This window comes from Akebia trifoliata, chromosome 14 (genome assembly GCF_017979445.1).
Source record: "Akebia trifoliata isolate Shusen 1 chromosome 14, ASM1797944v1, whole genome shotgun sequence".
Taxonomy (NCBI): Eukaryota; Viridiplantae; Streptophyta; class Magnoliopsida; order Ranunculales; family Lardizabalaceae; genus Akebia; species Akebia trifoliata.
Window position 1 is genome coordinate 13193211 of NC_141388.1, and position 17319 is coordinate 13210529.

General features: G+C 34.6%; 2 protein-coding genes across 8 annotated transcripts; both read right to left on the reverse strand.

Annotated features, from left to right (window-relative positions):
- Positions 1–244: 244 nt before the first annotated feature.
- LOC147386351 (Ribosomal protein L10 family protein) lies at positions 245–6132 on the reverse strand. Its single transcript, XM_086422245.1, has 8 exons — positions 5974–6132; positions 5562–5727; positions 4626–4716; positions 4485–4543; positions 2989–3049; positions 1797–1887; positions 1635–1711; positions 245–534 (listed from the first exon to the last, which is right to left on the reverse strand). The coding sequence occupies exons 1-8, from the start codon at positions 5999–6001 to the stop codon at positions 418–420; spliced, it is 690 nt and encodes a 229-aa protein (XP_086278371.1). The 5' UTR covers positions 6002–6132; the 3' UTR covers positions 245–417.
- Positions 6133–6728: 596 nt separating this feature from the next.
- Positions 6729–13433, reverse strand: LOC147386352 (SAGA-associated factor 11-like). Of its 7 annotated transcripts, XR_015171711.1 has the most exons (6): positions 13245–13432; positions 11671–11792; positions 10140–10181; positions 9414–9725; positions 8218–8490; positions 6729–8121 (listed from the first exon to the last, which is right to left on the reverse strand). XR_015171711.1 is itself a non-coding variant. In XM_086422248.1 (5 exons), the coding sequence occupies exons 2-5, from the start codon at positions 11710–11712 to the stop codon at positions 8311–8313; spliced, it is 576 nt and encodes a 191-aa protein (XP_086278374.1). In that variant the 5' UTR covers positions 11713–11792; positions 13247–13433; the 3' UTR covers positions 8195–8310. The 7 variants fall into 7 exon arrangements, 6 of the variants coding, with proteins under 6 accessions (XP_086278374.1, XP_086278373.1, XP_086278377.1 ...); XM_086422248.1 differs by lacking the exon at positions 6729–8121 and having other exon boundaries at positions 8195–8490; positions 13247–13433; XM_086422247.1 differs by lacking the exon at positions 6729–8121 and having other exon boundaries at positions 8195–8490; positions 11671–11804; positions 13247–13433.
- Positions 13434–17319: the final 3886 nt, after the last annotated feature.

Here is a 17319-nt window from a genome sequence, read left to right on the forward strand (position 1 = left end):
AACCAATTTGTGTAGGCAAACCAATGATGCAAACAATAGGCATTATAGAGGCTTCTAATAAATCTCATACCATACTGGATGTCACAAGTTGCAGATAGAAGTCCATGTATATTTAATGGTCAAGCCTCAGTAACAAATATTTGAGATCAGCTAAGCAAATCATGTTCCTCCATTCTACTTGAATCTTCTCCTAAAGGGGATAAGCATGCAATAATGAATTCAAAATAGTAAGAATGGGCACAAGTTCTTTACTCAAAAACGCAAAATGATTCATATATGCCAACAGTTTACTCCAAAAGCTCCATTATAGAATACAGGAAAAAGCCGATAATTTAACTACGGGTTTCCCTTCTCTGAAAACAAAATTTCCTTCAAACTCAACTAACACCACAATCACTAATGAGAGAGTCACACAGTTTACGAGGATTCAATGTCGGAGAGAGCTAGCCCTTCTTTATAAACTTCAAAATCTTCAGGGCTCCACCGGCAGATCAGGTCAAGGCGAAAGGTAGCCATCTTGATCCCTAGCAAACGCTGCAAATGAATGCAAACTAGATTTCAGCTTAATCATTACAAACCACGAGAACAAACTGTATATTCAGTGAAACCTAAATTATGCTTAGTTATCGCAGATCTTCTCTCTGCAAATGACCTTTTCGTAATGAACTATTAATTGCACAAAGAAGCTCCAGGAGAGTTAAGTCATAAAATGCTTGAATCCTTCAATAGTTCTATGCTATTGGAAAAAGAATAAAAAAAAAAAAATCAAATGTGGTGCAGATGCTAAGTTTCCAACCATCCAATTGAGGGGCATTTCCATACAACTAAGATCTGAAACTAGCAAACACCATAACTCTTTTCTAAAACAATTCCATGTTTTCCGATAGACACCAAAGAAATAAATAAAGAGAGCTGCTATTGGCACCCCAACTTTTACTTATTACACCCCAATTTCTAATAATTATTTATCACACGACAATTAAAGATTAAAACACACCATTCAAACATTACAAATTTTTGGCTCAAATTATTATCTCTACATTACAAAACACTAACACTCGTTCTAACCATTTCAGTAGTTGTTTACAATTAAGATTAGGGTCATAAAATCTTAAACCCAAAAAATGGAGATCTAACAAAGACAAACGAGAGAGCTTCCATTGGTACCCCCCAACTTTTACTTATTCTTACTTAGTTTCTTAATTTTTAATTTGGTTGCAATAAAGTAAAAGTTGGGGTGGCAATAGCAGCTCTCTGAATAAAAATAGAAGATGGCTAGTATCATTTGGGTCGAGATCCATTGTGCACCATGTTTTATTAAACAACCATCATCATTAAAGCTTTATAGCAAGGATTTGGGGTCAGCTTAACAAATCCCATTCATTAAATTCTGTCAAGAGCCACATCTTCTGTTTTTAAAGTGTGTGAATATCTGTTTTTCACCGTAGCATCAACCAAATTGTACTGTAATTTTTAAGTATAAAAAGCAGAATCCCATGATTCTCAAAAAGATGCATATAATGCAACATATGTGTAAAACTCAGGAAGAGGAGAAAGCAATTCAACTGTAACCAACAGACAGCAAATAGAAGCCATGCACAAAATAATTTACTGCACGAGGTTTAAGCACAAACCAGTATACGAGATGATTCAGGTGACAAAGGTTTTCCTTCTTCACACACAACAAAGTTGGAGACAAGCTCCACCACACCTGCAAGCATGAATAACATCACCACATCAGTTAATAACTCAAGACTTGGTAGGTAAAAAAGCCATTATATGCAATTAAAATCCACCTTTATTCAATCGAACAGGCATCCCTTGCTTGCGCAAAAAGGGTTCCATCTCATGTGAGAACTGATCAAGAGCACCTTCACTAAGCTCCACCTGAGACATAAAGGATGTAAAGCCTGAGTATGGACCCTGTATACATAAGATTATATAATGGTAATAGTAGAACTAAATGCATAGAAGAGATATACATTCGGATTGTTATAACCAGCATAACCATTTTTAATTTCTAACTTTATTGATTCAGTGGCTGCTTGGTAGGCCCAGAAAACACAAAGGTTTGTGATTGTAAAGTTTTGCATTGCAAACTATAATCCTGATAGAATCAACCCTGATGAATCCTACTCCTACCATGCATTTGTATGTGTGGCTGAGTTTGCAAATGCCAAAAATTGCAGAGAAAATCATAGGCTTCTTTGAAGGGTTTGTTTAATTGAATTTGATGTGGTTCTGCAGAGAAAATGTTTCGTGCTCATATGTGGGACAAGCAGTCCCACAAGCAAATGTGGTCATTCTCAAAAAAGGTTTTGTGGGTGAGCAGAAAGAATTACAGGGCAACCAGGCACACACAAAAATGTTTGGATGACAAAAGATTGCATTTGGAGCAATTTATGCTAATTTGAGGGCATACCAAGCAAGTCTTTTGTTTAATAGTATCCATGAAGGTTTTTATTTTTATCCATTTTTGTATTGAAGAGTTGTAATTCTTCTCAAGAATTCAGATCAGCAAAGACAAACCAGAAACCAACACTCTTTCATGCACCCCACTAAATATCATGTGCCAACAATAGGTCCCCCATATTTGTTCCTAAAACACAATTTTGTTGGACAAAAAGTAGAATAATTTCAGTTTAGTGGTAAATAGACTAATAAAAAGAGGACCTGATACAACTTTGAACAATGAAGAGAATTATAATTGGATAAGTAAGAAAATCAATATAAAAAAAATGCAGTAGTGACTAATTTGACCTGACACAATAAAGTCAACTTTGTCCGGCCTAGAAAACTTCATCATGTAAGGGAAGGATGAAACATTATGTTTTAAAATAGCAGAAAAATGACCATAGCTATATTGATAGCTACGTCTTCCCTTCAAACATAAGCGGCATAGACACGAGAAAAAAATGGAGTATTTGAACAAATAGATTTTTCAAAGTCTTGACAATCTACTTTAAAAAAAAGTAGATCCTTCTAAACCTTTTCTGTTGCAGTGCTTCCTGTTCTTGCAAAGTCATGGTCTTCATATTGTTCAAACAATCTGCAAAAATATACGAACAAATGCAACAATTCAAACCCATGGACGAGAAACCTCAAAGATGCTGAGGACAACGGAAAACAAAAAAGAATTTCTAAAGGGGCAACATATATTTTAATTTTCTTTTTATAAGTAAACACACGCAGCTGACAGTACACTTCATCAATGGAAAACAAGGTACAGGAAAAAAAATCTCTCAATTTAGCTCTGACAGGCTAACAAGTAACAACCACGACAGTTTTTTATAGAAGAGGAAAGATTAGCCAAGCTCCTTGGCTTCCCTCCTTTTAATTTTTCCAACAGTTTTTTATAAGCCATTCTCAAAAGCAAGCATGATTATGATGCCCGTCTTCTTAGTCACACCCAATGGTTTAACTCAAATAATTGTATCGAGTTGATGTGCTCTTGTACAAGATTATCTTCCAATCCAATTTGACTGACATGCACATGAACCTCCAATGTGAACTTTGAATCCCCTTTTCTTTCTTACAAACTATAAACAAACACATACGAAAGTAAGACAACAACACTAATTTCCATACACCCGCATCTTCAAAGATGGGACATACTGAAAAAGTACTTCAAATATTTAAATGGCTGTGATATTACAACACCTTTATCCTATCATAAAATCACACTATAAGTGAAAACTATTATTTTTTGTGTTATATAAACTCATCATTTATTTAAAATTGAGTAGTTTTGAAGAACCTCTTCAAGTTTTGGTGAAAATTAGAGATATATCTTGTTTTCAAACTTATAAGATACCCCTTGACATCAATCTTCCCTGGAGACTTGATATAAAATGATTGAAATGCCCTCACTTTCAAACTTTGCCAATATTAGAAGTTGAAGACAATGGGGTTTGGGGCAAAAAATCAACGGTTTTATTGTGTAGAAGGTGAGGGCACTTGGATCAATATTTTGCAAGTATCTCATGCAAGACCCAAGTCAAGGGGTATGTCATCCATTTGAAAACACGGGGACTCGGAGAGGTCTCTCCATTTCTCATCAAAATTCTGGGGCAATACCTTAAAATTACTCTAGTCCAGACATGGTTTCAAAACTCATCAGAGACTGAGACTTATCGCCTGAGTCGTCTCAATATCTGGCATGGACGAGACGGACGAACAAATTAATGTATCGGACGTGATTTAAAATCCCACATTCATTTTTTCATTTTTGAACGAGGCATCTCAAGCCTATCAGAAACTCATCCAAGACGACTCAATATCAGGCATGGATGAGACGAGACACGGAACAAAGTTTTAAAACCACAAATCCAGAGGGAGGGTCCTAGTGTGATTTTAGCTTTTTATTTTCCCTTTCTAAGTATTGTATGGTTATATTATATTGGAGTAATAATATAACAGCCCTCTTTAAAATAGAAACCTATACTTTTTCGAATTTTGCAGCTTAACATAAAAACAAGGACTACCTTTGGACCTCTTCTTTTGGCAAATTAGTAAAACAGAGGCCAGCATCTCCATGCAGAAGCTGGAAAATAAAAGGAAATTCAGTTCCACGAGGAAAAGTAACTGGTGTAAATTCTTAGAAAGATTAGAAAGCATTTCACTACCTTGGAGATTTTATGAATTCCAGGTCTTATTTCATCAGAAACAGACCGGCCCAGAGAAATCTGCATAACCTTATTTGACCCAAGGAAAAATCTGCACAAAATAAAGTATGAATTACATTCCAACATTCCCATGATTGAACCTTATTCTCAAAAGGTAAAAGTTTAGAACATCCTTATTTGAAAAAGTGATGAAACTCCTATGTTGGTGCATTATATGAGATAATTGATCTATTTCTGTGCCAAGAACAAAATGATAAAATCCAAGGTTTCCATTGGCTAGCCAAGAGATTAAGAAGACAGTGCCATGTACATACAGTAATAACTAAATCACATTGGCTGCCACTTTGATCATAATAACAAAGTTTGGATTTGGTAATCATTTGGGGGGGGGGGGGGGGGGGGGTTCAATTAAGTTGATTCGGATAAATTCGAAAGAAGTTTCATACGGGAAAAGTTCAGGGAATATACAAATAATGTATTTGAGTTCCATATCAAAACCCATCACCTTGAACCTCCCTAAAAACCTATCTTCTTCCTGATATTTGATGTTAAAGAAAATAAAATTTTACAGGTGAAAGGTAAAAATGTTATCATATTTTACAATTTAATTGATAAATCACCAGTTAACTAGTTGATTCACCGATTTAATTCACTAGTACCTTATTCATAGAACTACGATTTTTTTGGATAATTCAGTGACTATGGCTTTGAGGGCTTGGCCACGCATCAATCGTCAATTTTTATTAGATTCTAAGATGAGATCAAACACAATATCCAATGGATAAGATATAAAACTCATCAAATTTTATTATATGTAAGATGTGTGCAGTGTTGTTCTCACGTCCTAGGTTCAAACCCTCTTGAACCCAACTTCACCTTGCCAACAAATAACCCTTTACCCAAGAAATTTAAATAAAAAATATATATATTTTATACCTGCTAGTAGACTTGAGTTGCTCTCTGAACTCTTTGAACTTGAGATTTCTCATATTTTCAAAAGAAAAAACATAGGCGGAGTTGTAATTCTCCACGGCCTGTCTTATCGAATTCACGATCGATTCCTTGTGCTCTCTTCCTTTCTTCTTTGTCTTCGACAATGTCACTGTATTTCCAAAAACCCCAACAAGAACCAAAAATCAACTCTTTTAACCCATTAGTAGAGAAATAAAGCTTAGGGTCCTGAAGCAGAAATTCCAGAGAATTAGTCACAGTAGGTAACAAACTGTGATTGAAATATGAAATCATTTTGGATTTCTAAAACCCTAGATCAAAACGCTAAACTTAGAATTTAAAAAAAAAAAAAAAAAGGATTCAGGGTTTTAGAAATGGAGAAGATAGGATCACAAACCAGGTCTGTTGCGCTTCGATTTAGGCATCTTTGGAAGATTACAAGAAGAAGAAGACTAGTATATGGGGCGGCTCTTCTCTGCTCTTCTACAAAACCCTCTAAAAAAGACCTCCATTTCTCTCCCTCGTTTGATTTTGTTTTAGGTTTACGTTTTGGAGGTATTATTTGGTGTAAGTTAATACACGGTAACTAAATATACTGTCCACTAGATGGTGGACTTTTGAATGAAAAGGATCTTTCTGATTCTGATTATAAAGTACCTGTACTCAACCGACTTATAGTTTTAAAACTCGTTGAGTCAATTTGAAACTAGGACGAGTCGACTCGATTGATTTGGATTTTGCGGTTCTCGGGGAAAACTAGTTAACTCGGTAAATCGAACAAATCAAGCTCTTGAACTCGGGGCCAAATTTGCTCCAAAAATACAGTAACCCCAACACATCTTAAAAAGAAAAAAATGAAAAAGCTACCCCTTTAAATACTCTTCTATTTCATTTCAACCATAATCTTCTCCTCTTTCGATAAATTTATTCTCAGTTTTTGCTTCTCAATTTCATTATTTATTAAAATAATTTATTTTTTTGGGCAAAGAATTTTGGGTGTGAACTTGGTTGATCGATTCTTGTCTAAGGTACAGTAGACAGAAGAAATTTAGTTGATATTAAGCCGTTGTATCCTAGGGGTGTCGTGCCATCACTCTGCCTGCACTCTGAAATTTTTCAATGACTCGAAATGCTTTAAAGAGAATGACCAAGTTTGTGTCTCAATTCAATTCAACTAGTATCATCTTGCAAGTCAGATCACAGAATTAAAAAGTTTTTAATATAATTCCAAAGAAGCGAATCAGGTAATATTGACAGTAATTAGAATTATTTCTACTAATTTTTCCAATTTATCAACAACAATACATTTTAAGGATAAAAATCAAGAGCATTTTAAGTCACCCAATATTTTAATTTGACTCATCTAAATCAACTCATGAGTTTTCAACTTGACTCAGCTTATTGGGATTCAAGTTTGGGGTTTTCAGGTTAGTTGGAAGTTCAAATTGTGTTATATATCATTCATTGGATCCAAACCGTATGGTCCATCAATGATCGGATAGGATGTTGGATGAAGGGAGCTCCCATATCTATTAGCTGATGTAGCTCTTAACAATCTAATTCAATATGTAGGCAGCTCTTATGCATATATTACGGCATAGATTCACCCTTGTGTCGATTGATGTGGAAGGCCCATAACGGCCCATATTGGAAACTATGATATTCAACTAATGGCCAGCCCACAGTGAGCGCCATTGGGCCTCACCAAAAACCCATATCAAGCACTATTGAGTATACAACTAATTCCTAAAACTTTATAAGCCAGATTAAAAGTTTGATTACTGTCAAATGAGATGAGGAGCTGTGGACAGTTAGGGTTGTCAATGGGCCGGGGTAGGTGCTAACAGGCCTAAAATTTCTAACCATAACCCGGCCCTTTGAATGGGTTAGGCGGGCCATGGAAAATCATGGCCCAAGCCAGCCTACCAATATTTATTTCAATTTAAAATTAACTTATTGAAAAATTATTTTATTTAATTTTCTCAGATGAGTTGTATTAATTCTAGCCTACATTTTCAAAATATCATACCAATTATTCAGATCTCGAGCCGATGTAAAGGACAATTCATATTATAATCTACAAATCTTGCCAAACTATAGAAAGATGATTCACTCCCAATGATTTTTAAAAATAATAGATGGCATAAAGATCAAATAAATCTGGCATGCCGGATAGTAGGGAAAGTGGTTAGAAAGTCGATTGCTACTGCTACTACTTCCGTTGGGAAGAAAACTTTGAAGTGGTCTGCCCCGCTTCAAAGAATTGAAGTAACATGTTTTGTTGAATATTTGAGATACCCTAATGTTTTCAAACTGATAACATGGCCTTCATGTCAATCTTCTTATACAAACAAATAAAAAATAACCTAAAACCCATTGATTTTTCTTCCCAAAACTTGTCATCTTCCAACTCTTGCATTGAGATCATTTTTGTAATTAATCTATAAGAGAAACCCATGTCAAGGGGACATATTATCAGTTTAAAAACATAGAAGGTATCTCAAATATTCACCAAATTAGTTGGTGTGTGTCTGTTCAAATTACCCTGAAATTTTGAAAAGGTAGGAAGATTATAAATCTTTTGACATCTAAACAAGCGCCCATCAAGATAAATAAAATAAAATAAAATCAATTTTTTTACCTCATTACTTAACATATGTCAATCACTGCTCACGTACATGCTAGATTTTAGACAGCTCTTTCATAGATGTTCAAAAGCCACCATTTCCCTACTTCATGGCTCTTCAAAAACACCGTCAACATATTCCTCACCTGCAGCAGATGTTCCATTTGCTACTTGGTTTACACTAGCGGAATTGGAATAAGGAGAGTATGAAGAAGCCGGGCCTCCAAATGAATATCGGTTCTTCGCTGCTGTGGTACTTCTTGTTGTCTTGGGACGAGCTTTTCGACCCTGAAGGAAAAGTGTACAGATATTACAAACTGGGAAATGACATGCACCCATGCACAAAATGTGTATGGATAACACTACTCGTGCAGTGCATCCCTATAGATACAACACAATGAAACCATATTGACTATTATATAGTTCTATAATAGAGAGAATCCATGTTCTTGAAGAAATAGAAACCATGTCTGATGGATCTGAAATAGGGCAAAGAAATAGGAAAACATTTTGGTTTATTTTTCAAGGCACACCAACTTTTACTTATTACTACATCCCAATCAAAATAAAAAATAAAAAAAGTAAGTCAATGGTTGAGAATAAGTAAAAGTTGGGGTACCAATACAAACTCTCTTTTTCTTTTACTTTTTTGTTCTAGATTTCTATTTGTTAGATTTAGGATTTTATATGAGCCTAATCCTAATTGTAAACACTTGCTGAATTTGTTTGAATGTGCTATAATCCTTTTTAATTTTGAGGTAATAACTTGAACCAAACTTTTGTAATGTTTGAATGGTGTGTTTTAATATTTAATTCGGTTGTGATAACTAATTAAGAAATTGGAGTGTAAAAAGTAAAAGTTGGGGTGCCCAGCTCTCATTTTAAACCTGGTACTCTTTACAGGAAAGATGCTCAATTGTCCCACATTTAATTATGCCACAATCGGCAAATTGGTTTATCCAGAACATCAAATTGATTATGTGTATCTAGATCAACAGACACAAGGATACAACAACGACTAGGTGATCCCTACCATCTGATAAATGGGTATTTTTCACAACCTTAGAGACAAAAAGAAGACCACCTACAGTTACTGAATGGCACATAATTGAAAGAATGACATTTTTTGGCATCGGAGGTAACCTTAGCCCATCCATCATAATTTATGTATAGTTGCCAACTATAAGGAAATAGAGATTTGAGACACTGACCTTTCCCATGCACTTCTCCAAATGAGGAGCAAACTTTCCAGCCATGATTGACCGCCCACAGTTCATGCAGTCAAATATTTCACTGGCGACAGCAGGATGGGTTTGACCAAATATATCAACCACATACTTACTATTTGCTTCACCAATGTTACTTGGATCTGCCACCCTCGCTCGGGCCTGTGCGGACAGCCTTAGTTCTTCTTCCTCTTCTTCCAAATTACGATCAAGACCCAACCTAGCTATCCGATGGGATTCAGATGCAACATCTACGATTATGGAGTCAAGAAGGTCCTCAAAAAAATGTGATGACAACTGCATGCAAAAAAATGCAACAGAAGAAGTGAACTGAGATGATACATGTACATGGAGACATATACATGAACTATGAACGTATGTGTTTCTTGTCATGTTTTTTTATAACTAACGTACGTGCGTCTATCATCAGAGCCTTATACCAACTAGTTTGGTTAGGAAACAAGAATATTGTTTCACTAATTATATCGAGAGACACATCTTTGTTAGCCCATATCTTCAAACCTTTTGAAGCCATTCTGAATAAACACCCCATTGCCCATGCCCCTTGACCAATCGCATTCAGAAAATGTATACCCCAATAAGTTGGTCCAGAAAGGAATGCCAAAATTCTTAGCTGTTCTCAACAGATAGTCCCTAAATAGAAGAAGGTGTTACCCTATGTAACAAGAATACAGGGATGTGTACCAGTACCGATATGGGTACGCGGTGCCTAATTGAGCATTCATAAGAAGCCTGAAACATACATACACAGATCCTATAGTATATTATTTTAGATATATTTAACTCAGAATTTTAAAAACATGGAAAGAAATATATGAAAAGAACACAGTTCTAGACACCATCATGCAAAAGAAGTAGATTTCCAATAACAATCCATGATTTTTTTTAAGTAATAAATTAGTGTATGGACAATGTATTACCAAAACCCTCATTCGGAAATCATTTTTATGAAATATTATAGAAACACGAGGTAAAATTACCTTATGTGTTTGAGCATATGTTGAGGTGTGTCAGTGTCACATGCCTGACGTGATGAAAATTATAAAACTGTCACATCCTTGTTACATAGTTGCTGTCTCAGCTGTGATTTGCATTCTATTTTGTTTTAGTGTGAATCCTTTCCTGTGGAAGCATTTAGTACTACGAGTATTCTAACCAAGGTGCTACGTCCATCTCCAACAACTTTTTTTTTTATTGCGCAAGAAAGAATTTAAAGCATCAATATCACTAAGTACAACAGAGGCAAGTGAGAGACAATCTCACTATGCCAAAAACATAGCAACAATTAAAGAATAAACAAGATCACAAATATCATTTTTTTTTTTTTGGAATAAAATTTATTGCAAAAGCAATGATCGAATACAATAGAGGAACAAGGACAGCCTAAAATCAACAAGGTAGAAGACAACTACACGAATAGGATTTAACTTTAAGGACTAACACCTCTAATGGACATCCCTTTCTATTGAAGATAGTATACGGTTGTTCCTTTCTTTCCATAATGCTCAGGCCAATGCAAAAGGAAGAAATTTCCACAATCATTTAGAGTCCAACCTTATCACCAACAACTAAAATTGTGATTCTATCAAAATGTCCTTTAAGTTGGTCTTTGTAAAGTCTGCAGTTTTTATTTCTTTAAAATTATTTGGTTCCTTTGAGAGTATCAGAGTTCCCAGCTCCCATTATTTGGGGTCCTAAATTTCCTTCTATGGTAACCTTTTAAATTGATTTGCTGCCTTGGAGAAATTTCTTACCATGGATCATCTTATTACTCACAGGATCATTATTGTTATTTTTATTCCCTTTGCATACTAAATGGCGACTATCATCTTCATATCCAATACAAATCCAGCCGAACTATTAGACCACATGTTATTATGCTTATGGATATGGTATGGATTTTTCTGTTACTTCCTCTACTTTCTTTGTAGAAAGAGAATTTGGTGGAATCTATGTTCACAAAAGTTCAAACAAAATGATAAAATTCCACAAATGAGTATAGCTCAGATTAAAAATCACCAAATGTATGACATGTTGAGTTATCTTGAATCCGAAATTTATCTCATTTAATCAACAAAGGAGCTCCAGGAACAAAATCCATGAAAATTCAATAACCCACCACCCATTCAATATTTTTGAGATCATGGCTTACATTTACATTTGTTGTTACAAATAGCCAAACTACATAATGATGCTCGATGATAAATAAAACAGAAGTTACCTGAGAATGAGAAGATTTATTGTCATCATTTGGAATTGACATGTGTACAGTTTCACTGGTGCCTCTCCCTACTTGCCACGAATAGTTTCAGTAGAAAATTGCCGCAGTATGTTTTCAAAACCCTATTTGCATCCCTAGGAGTAAGCCATAAATGAGTATAATGAATAGATTACGTTTCCAAAAAAAAAAAAAAGAACCGACAAGCATAGACTTGGAAGACAAAAGCAAATTTGTCAAGATTTTGGATTCTATATTACTTGAGAATGAGCAAATTATTTTTGGGCTTGAACTAATGGATAAATCAGTTAATGTTATCCACTGGAACGATCACGCCACATATGTGATATAAATTTATCCACCAAAAATAAATGATCCATGAATTGTGCATTGGGCAATGAGATGAATCGTCAAGTAGTCACTTCTTTTAGCATTACACCTTAACATATTGTTCAGATCCCAAAGAGATAAGGGCTTAACTTTCCACACAATTAACGCCTAGTTATTTTTGGTGTATTAGCTGGGTTCGTTTCATTTGATATTAGAGTCAAGACCACGTCCAAGGTTCAAACCTCACGAGGAGTTACTTTGGGGATCAAAAAGAAGGCACCAAAGTGAGAGCTGGCACAAAGTGGATACTAGGGACATTAGTGGAAAGGACGACCAAGGGAAAGGGCTATCTAGGGACCCAAAAAGAGGGTACCGAAGTGAAAGCCACCACAAAGTAGGCCGCCACGAACGTTGGTTACACAGTATGGTGGTATGTTATGAACTTAACTTTCCACACCATTAACACATAAGTATTTTTGGTGTCTTGGTTGGGTTTGTATCACATATTTTGTTCACATAAAACAACAATAATAACAAAGTCTTATTTCAAAGATATGGGGTTTGTAGACCACATTCTAAGATACATAGTTCAAGTGATTTTACCATAATTTTCAGTTTTTCAACCTAAAGTGAATTAAGTATCCCTAGATCACATAAATAACCACTTATAAGCAAAAGATAAAGGCACATTGAGCAAGCCTAGATGCACCATTCAATGAGTCCTGCATAAGCAATCTTCTAGGTCAACATCATGGTTGAAAGACATGCAATCTGCATTCTTTCTTTCAAATGGTCCATAAAAATCTAACCAACAATCGATCCTGACTACATGAATTGGTGCCATAATTGGGCCTATAATAACAGTAATTCTATCATCTACGACATTCAAGATTGAAGAACATCCCTTTAATTAATGGAATATAAGTACTCTCATTGAAAAGATTATCTCTATCTTTCTTAAGTAGATCAACTTCTTTAAAAATTGAATACAGAACGTTAAACTCACACAAAAATCGAATCAATCGATGAGAAAATTGAGCTAATCTCACAAAAGAGGTTTTTGTGATTAGGTGCGAAGAATTTTAACAACCAGAAGCTGTAATTGAACCCTAATTGTGAATCAATTGCAAATTTTCTACCATCTTTCTGAGGCTACTATAAGAAATTGATCGAAGAACATAAAAAAAAAACAATATTGCAAATCTTAATTCACAGATCGAAACAACAGTGTAAGACAGAGGACTCACACGGAAATTGTGAATTTTAGTGTCTCCGGCTCTCTTGCGTGATCGACTCAGAGAGAGATTCTTCTTCAGTTGTAATAGAAATCGTTCGTGTCTTCTGTTACACGTGTAATTTTGTAACAGGTGGTGTACTGGTATAAGCTGGTAAGTGTAAAATGCCACAGGCGGCGTGCATGCAGAGGAGCTTGTGTAGGCCCTCTAGATGATAATCAAATAGAAAAAAAAAAAAAAAAAAAAATTGTTTGGTGTTATATGTTGGGGTGTCAATGGTAGTGGAAAATTCGAATCCGATTCAGGTTCAAATTCGAACCAATTGAGCAATCTGAGTTGATGGCCTCTTTGGCTACCAATGTTGGTTGATGTAGGGTCCTACTGAGATGATGGCTCTCACAACAATAGTGTGTCCTTTTAACATCATCTTCTAATGTGTAGATTATTTATTTATTAGACCTCAAATTGTTGGCCTAGTGGCAAGCTGAACCTTGATAAGCTCCTTAGGAATGGTAGGTCAAGCGTTCAAAACTCCACAAAACAATGAATTCCGTGGGGCTACCCTCTAGGGTTTGGTTGAGCCTCGACTCAACCAGTTGCACACAAGACTTTCCATGGGATTAGTAATGTAGATAGGCTTTCCGACACTTATCTCAATGCCTATGATCAAGTTAAGAAGCGTCGAAAAAAGAAATCAACTGCATTGATTGAATCAAATCTATTTGACCGAGTCAACTCGATCCAATCTTTGATTGGTCTATAAGACCTAGTCAACTTTTCTTAGGACTCTTTCTTTTATTAAGTTTTTATTTTTTAAGTTGCTTAAGTAGTTAGTTTCTATTTAAATTTTCGAAAGTTTCTTTTCCTAGCTAGTTTCTATTTTATTTTATGTTTTAATTTTGTTTGTATTCTTTAGGTTACCATATGAAGTCCTTTTAGGTGTCTAAATTGAGTTCTAATAGGATTAGAAGGTTAGTAATTTGTTATAGATAGATTATGAAGTTACTTTTTAGTATTTTAGAATGTTTCTAAGTTGTTATGACAGAATTACATATATAAGGAGTTCCAATAAACAAATTCAACAGTGAGTTAGTTTTTTGAAGATTGATTAATAAAAGAAAAATAAGAGACTTCTTCATTTTTTTTTGTTTTTTTTATTTTGAGCATAAGAACCCTATATTGATTCTTATTTTTAGTGTTTGCGATTAATTTCCCTCAATGTCAAATATATATTGAAGTTTCTAGTCTGTTTTGCTCGACATAGGGATTCTTCATTACTCTTAATTTTTGGGATTTCATCTTAGAGCCAAATTTTTAATAGAAACTCTATGTTTGTGTGTTCTACCCTACATCAATTAGTCTCACCTGAAGGGTGGGGATACCCATGATAAGCAAAAATTAAAAAATAAAATATTAAAGATTATTTATTTTGATGAGTAAAGTACCTCATGCTTAATATCTAGTTTTTCCAAGCTCAATTTCTAACTGCATGCCGAACAGCTACCATGCATCTCTTAGGAGTCATGGATCTGTTTGATAGTATCTTACCCGAAATATATATATATATATATATGGGAGCAGTTCGACGGTCCTAAAAGAAACCCAGTTTCTGCCAAGTTTTTTACGTCATTAGATCAGATCAGATCTGACAGTTGATATTTAATTCACGGTTTTAAAGTTAAAACGTAACGTAATTACAATCGACCCCCTCTTCAATTTTTATTTCTTTTACAAATCCCTCTTAACACATCCCTCTCTTCTTTGAACTTTGTTTGTAAACCAAGTTACAGAAGCCCTAACGAAAATCATCTCTCTCTCTCTCTCTCAAGTTTTAGATCGAAACCCCCTTGGAATGAAACCTTCTCTCTCTCTCTCTCTCATCGTCGTCCTCGCACTCTCGTCATTGTCGTTAGTTCTCATTCACACACTCTCATCGTCGTCCTCGCACTCTCGCCATCGTCATTAATTTTCATTCACACACTCTCACCGTCGCACTCTTGCCAACGTCATCGTCCTTAATCTAAACGATTCGGATCCATCGGCATCTCTCTCTCAACCCTTTCTCGTCATCGCCGTTAATCTCTCTCAAGTTCGATCGATTGGGTATTTCGTTCACTCTCGAGTCTTAGGAAAATCGATTGGATTTTTCTTTTTCTTTTTTTTTTTTAACTTAGAAGATAATGTGGATGGGTTTTTTTTTTAACTTAAACGATTTGAAAGAAATTATGTTTTTCTTAAATAAAACAAAAATAATTAGGTTGGCTAGAACAGATATAAATACACAATAAAACGTCTTCCCCACTTAGACTTGGTTTCTAATAAATCTAGAAAGTGAGCAATCTGCTCTATATATGGCTCTTAGCTCTGTTATATGGTGAATGCATACTCAGTTTATGAGGTATTTGGATGATTTCAAAGTTCGGAGCAAGTTTTGATTTTTCCTAAAATGTAGAAACTTCCACTAACATGATTTTTCCAATATCATAGAACTAATCTCTCTATATTCAAAAGCCTCATGCCCAAAACCTTAGGTAATATTTCTTTGCGACTCGACAAGCTGAATCGGGTGATTTCTCTCTTACTTTCATTGAATTAATTAACCAGTTTTATTCTCTCTCACTCCAAATTTGAAGGTGCATTCGGTTGTTTTGCTTCCCAATGAAATACTTATACCTCCCATATTTCTTTGTTTCATTTTCTCTTTAGTTATGGTGAGCAACATTAGATGCTTTGATCAACTTGGAGGTGTTGGATGATATTTTGTTTACCTTGAGGTTTTCAAAATGAAACTATGATGAGTGTATCTATTGAGATAAACTACTTTTTCTATACTTTACTGTGATTCTTTTTTGTGTTTGATTTCTAAACGATCTATTGATATCTAGTGTTGTTTTTGATATTTTGATATGGATATTGTTGTACACAACATTAATTCATATAATATAAAAAAATGATGGATCCATGAGAACAAGTTCTTGGTTGATAGCTACCAAAAAACATCCAACCAAGAACCAAGACGCTATCATCTTTGGTATTATAATGAGAGAAGGCAGAGTTCGCTAATCGAAAAAGAAAAAAAAAATTGTGGAGTAGAAGTGGTTCAACACCAAAATTTGAGTGGCCATAAATGCTGTGATTCTTGTTGTATGTCTGATTTCTAAACGATTTATTGATATCTAGTGTTGTTTTTTATATTTTGATATGGATTTTGTAGTACATAACATTAATTCATATAATATAAAAAAATGATGGATCCATGAGAACAAGTTCTTGGTTGATAGCTACCAAGACTTTGTTTATTTAAGTTTCAATTTTATTTATTTGACTAGTCATTTATTTGAAATATTTTATTTTTACAGGTATTTAGGATGACAAAGTTTTATGTCATTTTTGTTGGGCGTAGACTTGGGATTTACACAATGTGAGAAGAATGTCATAAGTATACAAATGGATACATGGGTAATTATTTTAAAGCGTTTGAGACATTTAAAGAAGTCGAGTGGCATTTATTGGTTTACAATCAACTTCACTATGGAAACCCAATTCTTGAAGAAAGTCAAGGGCAAAAGAATAAGTCACAAATTCTTGAAGAAAGTCAAAGGCCGATAAAGAGATCGCATAATTGCGAATGTCCATTGCTTTATATAATTTTTCTTTTTACTGTATTTATGGTTGTGTTAGTGATATATAAATTGATCGAATAGAAGTTTGTCTGTTGCTACTTAAATTTAAAATACTAAGTGGTTAATTTTTATTTTTTTTTGATATTTTTAGACTCGTAAACATTTGAGCGACCACTTACTATATTTTTGTGATATGTTTTTTTATCGATTGATTTTGATGGTTTTAATTGTTCAAGTAAGATAAATAAGAAAGTAAAACCCAATAGTTTTGAAGATTGTTTCAGAAGCTTCTATTGTCAATTTGCATTCAATTGACTCTAGTTTAAGAAGCAAATATTCCTACTTGTGCAGAATGTGCGATTTCAGTTCATGAAAACATATTTCACAAAGAATCCTGACAATCTCACACTAAGGGTTTTTTATGGGAGAAGTTGGCTTACCTAGTTATTTTTCTATCAAGGCAT

Bases quoted from the DNA above. Each gene is read 5' to 3' on its own strand.
- LOC147386352 (XM_086422248.1), bottom strand. From the start codon at position 11,712: ATGTCAATTCCAAATGATGACAATAAATCTTCTCATTCTCAG. The intron at 9,726-10,139 runs GTACTGGTACAC...TTTTGCATGCAG, and splicing joins GGCACCGCGTACCCATATCG to TTGTCATCACATTTTTTTGA. The intron at 8,491-9,413 runs GTCAGTGTCTCA...CTTTTCCTTCAG, and splicing joins TGGAGAAGTGCATGGGAAAG to GGTCGAAAAGCTCGTCCCAA.
- LOC147386351 (XM_086422245.1), bottom strand. From the start codon at position 6,001: ATGCCTAAATCGAAGCGCAACAGACCTG. The intron at 4,544-4,625 runs GTAGTGAAATGC...TTTATTTTCCAG, and splicing joins GAATTCATAAAATCTCCAAG to CTTCTGCATGGAGATGCTGG. The intron at 3,050-4,484 runs GTAGTCCTTGTT...ATATTTTTGCAG, and splicing joins CCAAAAGAAGAGGTCCAAAG to ATTGTTTGAACAATATGAAG.